At 37.9% G+C, this 10,165-nt stretch overlaps 1 protein-coding gene across 3 annotated transcripts in view; it reads left to right on the forward strand.

Moving 5' to 3' along the window:
* The window catches only part of aass (aminoadipate-semialdehyde synthase), a 61,190-nt gene extending 51,423 nt beyond the window's left edge, over positions 1 to 9,767 (forward strand). For all 3 annotated transcript variants that reach the window (XM_020536093.2, XM_048607433.1, XM_048607434.1), the window contains exons 20-24: positions 2,784 to 2,879; positions 3,903 to 4,018; positions 5,685 to 5,773; positions 7,520 to 7,696; positions 9,304 to 9,767. In XM_020536093.2, the coding sequence (XP_020391682.1) occupies positions 2,784 to 2,879; positions 3,903 to 4,018; positions 5,685 to 5,773; positions 7,520 to 7,696; positions 9,304 to 9,419 (594 nt within the window). In that variant the 3' untranslated portion in view covers positions 9,420 to 9,767. The remainder of the gene's footprint in view (positions 1 to 2,783; positions 2,880 to 3,902; positions 4,019 to 5,684; positions 5,774 to 7,519; positions 7,697 to 9,303) is intronic.
* Positions 9,768 to 10,165: the final 398 nt, after the last annotated feature.

Raw genomic sequence — 10,165 nt, forward strand, 5'->3', positions numbered from 1 at the left:
CTTGCTGGGCTTTTCCAGAAATTTCTGATTTTAATGCAAAGTACTACATTTTGGCATGTGTTTGAGTTCAACAGTTGACAGAAAGATGACATATTTGGACATTGGTTTTGCCGAGTGCACCACTCCAGACTTTTGTCAGGATTTGCTCTCTTAGCCTTCACTCTCCTGAGGCATCCACAGGTAGTGGAGTTATTTGCTTATCTCTGGGAGTTTGTTTCATGAGTGCCAGGGTTTAACCACATGACATTGGAATTACACACTGCGTGTCTGGGGCACAAGCCTCCTCAGAGTTCCCCTGGATCTTTAACTTGGGGCCACAAGGGACCTAGTTTCAGTTTGACACCAAAAGGAGGCACGCATTGAGGACTTGCTGACGGAGAGACTGTGTCCTATAGGGTGAAACTTACACATTTGACTTTTAATTTTCATATTGCTGTTATTCAGCAGTGCAGAACGAAAGTGAAAAGCATACAAAAAAATTAGCATACAAAAACAAGAAGCAGGCTAACTGTCTTCATCCAAATATGAGACAATTACTGCAATCTTGTTCGATGTACATGTTACGTATAATGAATCTAATATTTTGAGGAAGTAACTACATTAGTGAAGAGGAAATGTCTATAGATATAGTTTAACTGGACTTCCAGAAGACACCCAGCACAATTCCACTTAAAAGAATTACCTAAAATGGAAATTCTTGTTAGAAAAAGCAAATTATTAATCTGACTTGGAAATAGGCAAGATGATGGAGAATAGGAAGAACAGGTACATACGCGATTTGGAAGAAGAGTACCACAAGGACCTGTGCTTGGGCTTTTGGAAGGATGCAGTGCAGTTTCACTGAAATGTTCCCAGGACTGTGGGGGTTGTATTATGAGGAGATGTATGCTAAAACATAGAAGGTCATGAATGAATGAATTGAGGATTTAGGAACTTTGAAAGGAATTGGAAAGGCAGAAACAGGGAAGCATTTCCTGGTGGTGAGGTCATCCAGGACAAAGGACATTAATCCTAAAATCAGTGTCAGCCATTTGGGAGAAAAGTTAGAAAATACTTCTTCGTACGGTGATGGTAGAAGTGTGAAATTTTGTCCCACAAAAGGTAGTGGTTCAGTCAATAATTTTTGTCTATGATTGATAGATTTTTTTTTTTGCTAGGCTGGGGTGGGGATCTGGAGTCAAGAGAGGCAAATAAATTGATTAGCCATGATCTCTCTCTGGATTGTGGAATAGACGAGAGCACTGAATGGTACATGTCTGTTCTTTTTGTTCCTACTTTACCTCCTGGATATATTAAGAGATCTGTTATTGCATTTTGTAATCTCTATTAAAATTCATTGCATTGTTTTCCATTCTCCATCTACATTGAACGAACTTACTGTAATTGCTTATGATGCTCATATGACATATGATAGACCGATTTTCTTGCAGATTCATTTTGAGCAATGTAACACACTGAGGTTGGAAACTAACTTTCAGATGAGTCATTAAATGGCCAATATTGTTGCTTACTGTGAAGGAATTACTTAGTACTCCTATAGTCTGGATGTTCTTCTTTACTGAACTCTCTCTCTCTCTCTTTCTCTGTCTCTCACTCACACACATTCCGTCTCTCTCTTTCACATGCTGTCTTTCTCTTTCCCTCTCCCTGGCAATGCATCACTAGAAAAGGCTAAATGTTCGCTTTCAGCTGGTGCGCCAATGTGGTCAAAGGACAAGAAAAACTTGTTGTCATTGGCTGTGTTGATCAGTGGTTGTATTTGAGAATGCAGTGACATAAGTTCTGTATCAATCAACTTTCTGATTTTTCACCTCTCCTGACCTTTAATGTGTGCATGGAGTGGTGTCTGTCGGCTCTCAAATTCTCCTAAATCTCTCTTCTCCTTCAATTCTGACCTCTTGTACATCCCCAGTTTTCATCATTCCATCGTTGACCGCTATGTTTTCTGCTGTCTGGGTCCTCCATTCTGGAATTTCTTCCTAAACCTTTCTGTTCTCCCCAATCTCTTTTTTTTTTTTATCTCCCCCTCATTTAAGATACTTGTTTAAAAACTATTTCTTTGATAAAATCACCTCTCCTGTCTCGTGTTGTTTGGTGTGAAATGTTCTCTGTTAATGCTCCTGTGATGCTGCACAAGTTTCACTGTATAAGGGTGCTGTATGAATGCAAACTACTATTGCATTTCCCTCTTTCCTGGATACTTTCGTTATTGAAGCATTCAGACATGTTTTCATGGGTCTGTTGAATTTACTAATGCTCAGAATTCACTTCAGAATGTTTTTCTCAGCATTGGGCTTCACTGAGAAATAAATTGTCTTGTAGTTTCATTTTTTTTTTTTCATTTTTTACCCTATTTCCCAGACAGATTTAAGGTTTTTGTGTTCCTTTATAGCTATGGCTTTTAATAGGCCTATTTTCGTGAAGATTATTTCTTGTCTTATATTTAATACCAGCATCTGTTTTCTGCTCCAAATCCATATGAGCAATAATCCAGCACCTCTTGGCTGAGTAGGCTTTCCTGTAGATTTTAGTGGATTTAGGGAATTAGCTTTCACGATTTTGTAAAAGAAAGATTTAACCATTTTCATCATCTTAGCAAAGAAGTTGATTCATTAAATATTCACCACAGCCGTCATCTATTCCAGAGGAAACAATGTCAAGCACCTTAAACAAGACTGATCCTGGATGATGCTTAATCTGTTGAAGATTTTTTTAATTTGCAGTGCAGACCAGTAATGAGACATAAGTGACCTGAATACGTATTGTCCTGTGTCCTCTTTCAGGGATATGCAAATGTAGTGAAAGGATTTCACAAACTGGGATTGATCAATCCTGACCAATGCCAGCTACTTAGTCCTGAAGCTCCTCCGATAACTTGGGTATGTCTGAATATGTCTAAAAAACAATTCAATGAAAAGTAACAGATTTATTCTGAGACATTTTGATGCTCAGTGTGCAATGATTACTGCTGAAATATGGAACGCTGTCCTTCACTAATCCTATTTCTGAACTAAACTGGGGAGGTCATGGTATTTTCGCTGGAGTGTTAATCCAGAGACCCAGATAATGTTCTGGGGACCCAGATTCGACTCCCGCCATAGCAGATGGTGGAATTTATACTAGAAAAGATCTGGAAGTCTAATGTTGACTATGATTCCATCGTTGATTGTCGGAAGAACCCATCTGGTACACTAATGTCCTTTAGGGAAGGTAACTGCCATCCTTACCTGGTCTGGCACAAATGTGACTCCAGACTCATAGCAATGTGGTTGACTCTTAACTGCCCTCTGGGCAATTAGGGATGGGGAATAAATGCTGGTCTAACCAGTGATGCCCCATGCCATGAATGAATTTTTTTTTTAAATTACTGTGTTACTAACAGTATCTGGTTCATTTTTTTTAAAGCTATTTTATAATTTATTTTAAGTACTTTTTTTCTCCAAACATTCTGATTTGAAGGTTTTTGAGAAGAGCTGAAATTGTTTTTGTTTATCATTATTTAATTTTTTTTAAGTGTAATAAGAGAACATTGATTTCCAACATGGAGAGCTGTTTACTAAAAGCAGTCCTGGTTTTTTGAGCGAGAGACTAGGATTGCTACAGTCCCGGTCCCTTCATGCACTTGTGCTATATTATGTATGCAACATACCCCGCCCCAGTCCTGTTTATCAGATTACACTCCTTGCTGCTTGTGTGTTAAAACAACAGCTTTAACTTTGTATATATCTTTTGAAAACAACAAAGATATTCACTTTGTTTGGGAAACACATTCAGGATTTTCCTAACCAGTAATGGTGCACTTAATTGAAATGATATATAAGTTTAACAGTGTACCATGAGAATAGAAAGTGCTTTCTTTGTTATTTTTCAAACTGTTTGAAACTCTAATGTTTGTTGAACAGAGAGAACTGATGTGTAACTTGGTGGAAATTGCGCCATCCAGTAGTTTCCAAAGCCTCCAAGAAGCTGTTTATGATAAGATTGGAAGAGATGATCACAGAATGAGCACTCTGACATGGTGAGACAAACATTGATTTTATTTCTACTCTTGATTCTTAAAGGTTACTCACTGACTCCACTCCAGTTTTCCAACAAGGCCAGAGTTTTCGATTAGTATTGCTGGTAATCAGTTCAGTGATAAATTGATGTCATAGCAGCGAGCCAAACAATGTATATGTCCTATGCCTATTCATGTTTGTGTAGCAGTTGATCTAGCAGTCTGGCTGAGGACTTGGGGAACACAATTTAAGGGTGCAAGAGGGTGAGGGTGGCAGAGGTTATAGCAGGATGGGGAATATTTCTGAAAATCAAACTCGCCACCTTCAGGACTGTGTGGAGAAGGAAGAGTTGCCAAGTATTTATCTGCTTTGATCAATCAGTGGTGATAGAAACCTTTGCAATTGAAAGATGATACAGCTCTAATTCCTTCACTGTAATTCAACTGTTTACTAGAGCAGTAGCCAGATTTCCCATATGAAAGTATGCTATATTTCTGAGTTCTTGTGGAGAGAACAGGATAGTGATATCTTCTTCACACTCTGCTTGTGCTGTTATACAAACATTGAAATTCTGTGAAAATTTGTTAGTCTCTTTGGGGTTTCCACTAAAGTTAAGTCAGGATTCTGATAAACTTAGAATCTTATATTCATTCTGAATCTGTGTGACCATTTTAACTTTTTGTTTATTCATTCATTGGATGCGAGCATCGTTAGCCGGATCAGCATTTATTGCTTGTCCCTAACTGTCCGTCAGAATGTGATGGTGAGCTGCCTTCTTGAACTGCTGCAGTTCATGTGCTTTAGGTAGACCCATATTGCCAGTAGGGAGGGAGCTCCAGGATTTTTGCTCCAATGACAGTGGAAAAAAATGCTACTATATTTCCAACTCCAGGATGGTAAGTGGCTTGAAGGGGAATTTGCTGGTGATGTTCACATGTATCTACTGCCCTTATCCTTTCTGGATGGTAGCAGTTGTGGGTTTGTAACATGCTGTCTGAGGAACCTTGGCAAATTTCTGAGGTGCATCTTGTAGATGGTATGCACTGCTGCAACAGAGCGTCAGTGGAGAGAGTGAATGTTTGTGGATGTGGTATCAGTTCAGTGGGCTAGCTTTCTCCTGGATGTTGTCAAGTTCCTTGTGTTGTTGGAGCTGTCCTCATCCGTGCAAGTGGGGAGTATTCCATCATACTTGTAATTTATGCATCGTAGATACTGGATAGTCAGGAGGTAAGTAACATGCCACAGAATTCCTGGTCCCTGACCTGCTGCTCTTCTAGCCACACTATATATATGGACATGGACTGCTTCAGTATCTGAGGAGTTGCAACTGCTGCTGAATATTATGCAATTATTAGCAAACATCTCCACATCTAATGTTATAATGGAGGGAAGATCATTGATGATGTAGCTGAAACTGAGCACCACGGAGCTCCTGCAGAAATGTCTTGGGCTGAGATGACTGACCAACAACTACAGTCATCTTTGTATTAATTATGACTCCAACTAGCAGAGAATTTGCCCCTCACATTTCTCTTTGCTCTCTCTCTCTCGCGTGCGCGCACACACACACACACCCTAAAGATATGATGAAATAGAGAACATGTTTCCAATTTAAAAGACTGTTTGTTTTAAATGGCTACGAATCTGTCAAATGCTCATTGTGACATTTATTTGCTTTTGATAAAGGCTTGGGCTGTTCGAAGATGAACCAGTTCGGAAAGAACAGAGCCTTCTAGAAACTTTTGCAAAGCACATTGAGCCCAAACTTGCCTATGGTATGAACAGCATTACAGTTTGTTAAGTTTTAACTTTACTGAATTTACCAACTTCTTTTTATTTCAAATAATGCATTATGAAATTACAAAAAATGAATTATAAATAAGAAGAAAAGGCGTGACTTACAGAATTGAAACACCTTGCTTTTAAATTCAAATCAAAATTTTAGCCCTTTAGCTAAACCCCTGGACATTTAGATATGCACTGGAACTCCATTTATGAGAAGTCCATATCGGCATTTGCTGCTAAGTCCATCCCACTAACTCATTAAATAGCAATATCATTGGATATTAGTTGGTAAGTTACTTAAGAATTTTTTTTTCTATTCTTAGTATTTTGTGTTAAAAATAAATTCTAAGAATGGAAATATTTGTATTAATATAGTGTCTGTCATGATCACGCAAAGCACATCACAACCAATAAAGTGCTTTAAAATTTTAGTTGAACTGTGTGCATAACGAGGAAGGTATGGAATCTTTCACTCGAAACAGTTTCCAGTCCTGTTCGAGCATCAAATTTCATTTGGTCAACTAAATTTGCACTTGATAGCAGTGAGAAGGTGGTCACTACCTTCATAAGAGAGATGATAAGTTTAATAGGGGGTGGGGAACTAAAATGCTAAAATTAAAACAACTGTGCTGCAAATAAAGTAAATCAGACAATGTATGTAACAAATCTCTTTTAGATGAAATCTGTCTTATTATCTCAACAGAATTTGCTGGTTTTAGTTAAAACTATACAACTGCCATCTCATCCAGTTGATGAAGTGTGGAACAGCAAGACCTTGAGACTCCAGAAATTCCTAGCGTATTTGAGAAACACAAGTTGGCATCATTCAAATTCACTCTCTATGCTATAAATATGTATCAGTAGCAAACTACCATTGTGCATATTAATAGGAAATCTCAACTAATCATTTCAGTGAAAATTGTCCATCTTGTGCTAAAGGTTGAGGTGGAGAACGATCACTTGTTTGTTGCCATCTGTGTCAGCCCTTCTGCAATAGGGACAGGTTTAAATCAACTCTACAATCACGTCCCCAAGGCTATAATTCTTGAGTTTTGTTGTAAAAAAAATTCTTGTTGAAGCTTTTCATCTTGTACTCATCAGGATAATTTGGAAGAAATACCAAATTAAGAATAGACAACATTCATGCTGCATGAGAGGACAGTGCTGATTGTTTGGCATAATCAAGGATCAAGGGTATAAGGTGTGAAGATGATTTCATAGTGCTTTGGTCATGATCGTATTTCAATGGAATATATGATCCATTCCTACCTTTGTTCTTTATGCTAAGTTAAGATTGCTATTGTACTGGAGTGGTCTGTTCAACCACATTTAGAAATCACATGACACTAGGTTATAGTCCAACAGGTTTATTTGAAAACACAAGCTTTTGGAGCCTCAGACCTCCTTCAGGTGTAAGGTGACGAATGAAGGGAAAGATCACCTGAAAGAGGACTGAGTTTCCGAAAGCTTGTGTTTTCAAATAAACTTGTTGGACTATAATCTGGTGTCGTGCGATTTCTGACTTTGTCCACCCCAGTCCAACACCGGCACCTCCACATTATCCACATCTAATGAATGGACTAACATTCATTTATACAGCTGAATTTCAATGGGCAATATGTTTAGTTGAGAAGATGTGGAGCAGTGATCCTCTATCTTCAATATGAATATTTGAAAACAGGTTTTGATTCCAGTTACCTAACATCCTTGTTTGAACATTATCTGTTTTATTTTAGCTCCTGGTGAAAGAGACTTGGTTATCTTGAGGAACAGTGTTGGCATTAGACACCCTTCGGGTCAACTAGAAACTAAACACGATAGTCTGGTGGTCTATGGTGATGTTGGTGGTTTCTCAGCAATGGCAAAAACTGTTGGCTACCCCTGTGCCATCAGTGCTGAGATGGTTTTGGATGGTAATTCCTTTAACTTGTTCATAGTGATATGTTCAATGATCATACTGATGCTTCCCTTGATTCAGCATACTTTTGGTTTCCGTGGCTGTGCTGAACTATTATATGACAAATTCTGGACCCTAATGAAAATTTACACATTGAACCAGATATCCCAGACAAAAATGATACGAATACATCCCTTACCCCCACAGTCCCAGGCAAATTTGGACTGATGTAGAGACATTAATCTTGTTCTTAGAAACTTTGTGCATTCAAAGCCATAATCTGGGTTGATGTTAATGCACTATTGAATGTGTTGCATTGTTGGAGGTTCCAGGTTCACTGAAAGCCTGTTGCTCATTTCCTGCCCATCTAGGTAGGTATAGCAATTTCATCACACTATTCTCTTGGTGTTCTGAGAAATAACCTTTTTTGTATGGGATGTGAACGTGGTTGGCAAGAGCAATGTTTCTTTTATCCATCCCTAGGGCTAGTTCTGACAGCACTTCAGAATCAACCATATGTTTCTGAGTCTGAAGTCACATGTAGGCCAGAACACGTCAGAATGGCAGATTTCCTTCCCTAAAAGGACATTACTAAAGTAGATTTTACTTTTAATGGCAATCAAAAAATGGTTACATGGTCACCATTAAACTGGCTTTTAATTTCAGCGTCTTTATAGAATTCCAATTTCACCATTTGCCGTGAAGAAACTCAAACCCATGTCTCCAGAACAGAGGCCTGAGTTCTGGATTACTAGTTCAATGACGTTACCACTATCACCACCTCATCCCAATCAATAACATAAAACACAACTGGGTCAAATGACCAGTTAATCTGTTCTTAGGTTCATGCTTCGTGACAAAAAAGAAAGATATGGTGCTGCAGACATGAATAATAATTGCAGAACCAATTTCTTGGCTAAGGATTACAGGCAGAAATGCCAATGCAGACGCCATTCCCAATCAGTGTTGAGCTTGTTGAAAAACTGTTATGTTGTAATTATCAGGAACATGCTGAGAGAGGGTGGGAGGTGTGAGGCTTAGAGGTCCTTAAATTATTATAAGGTTTTATAGGATAAATGAAGACAAAATATTTCCACTTGAAGAATCTGAAACAAAGGTTGTTATTAATTGACACCAGTAAATCCAATAAGGAACTTCAGGGTGACTTCTTTACAAAGAGGATGGCTAAAATGTGGAGCCATTTGTAACAGTTGAGGCAAAAGACAGATGCATTTAGTGGGAAGTTAGATAAATGGATGAGAAAGCAAGAAACAGAAGATTATTTTGATAGTATTAAATGAAGTAAGGTGGAGGGAAGAGCCTGGGGAGAATAAGCACCTATTTTAGTGGTATAATTTTAATGTAACTGTGTCAAGACTTTTAAAAATAAAACTGTAAGTGTTATTCAGTTGGTGAGTGTGCTTGGTGGGAGTGTTAAGCCTGTAGTTATTAGACATAATAATGACAGAACATGTTTGCCCTTTGTTTGTTCGTTTGTTTGTTGATAACTGCCTTAATCTGATATGTACTTTCCTCTTCACCCACCATCAAAAGTCATTATGCTTAAGCCACTTGCTACTTTGAATTCCTTTACATTGTTGAAATTTCATTGTATTTTAATAGGTGAAATCTCCACTAAAGGAATACTTGGTCCAATGACCAAAGATATCTATCAACCAATTCTGGATCGCATCAAGGCTGAAGGCATTTTGTACACCTCAAGCAGTACCTTTTCATGACATGGAAATTATTCAGTAATATTCCAATCTTAAATTTTCCAGAAGTACTTAGCACATTTTTAACTGAAACTTCCAAATTGCTCCTGTGAAATTCTTTTGTCCACTCGCTGCTGCTGGTCTTTCTTTGGACAGACAACCACTTGGCGAGATTTTCTGGCGTAGTCAATCATGATTAAGTAAAAAGATGCAAAACTTAATGACACTTTTAATCATTGCAGTTTTAATCATTGCAGACTGCAAGTTGCAATAATTAAATAATAATCCTGGACTTATTTGTTTAAAAAAAAAGTGACATCAGACAGCTTTTCAGATTTGTGAATAAAGCTGACCATTATCCAATGGTTTCAATACAGTGTACAATTTATTGGTAATACTTTGTGTGGAGACTTCTTTCTATACACAGATTAAATCATGCTTCTTTGCATGATCTTGTCTCACTCAATGTATCTTAGAATATTTTAAGGTTCAACATTGCTACAGAAATGATGTTTATGGTTTGAAAAACTGTTTAAAAGCTAGGGCTTTTCTCTTAATTCTTCCTGGAGAAGTCTCGGGGTTTAAATATCGACTTCCCTCTTAATTAAATTTTTCAACTTCAAAAGTCACAGGTGTTAAAACATTAGATGTTATCAAAGCATTTCATGGGAAGTGTTTCCTTTTTAACTACCCCCCCGTCCCCACCCCACAATGTGCAACCTTATTCAATAAAATTTTGAGAATTTGTGCTCATCTATGCCAGTTGTAAA

Source organism: Rhincodon typus, chromosome 18, assembly GCF_021869965.1.
Source record: "Rhincodon typus isolate 14 chromosome 18, sRhiTyp1.1, whole genome shotgun sequence".
NCBI classification, from domain to species: Eukaryota; Metazoa; Chordata; class Chondrichthyes; order Orectolobiformes; family Rhincodontidae; genus Rhincodon; species Rhincodon typus.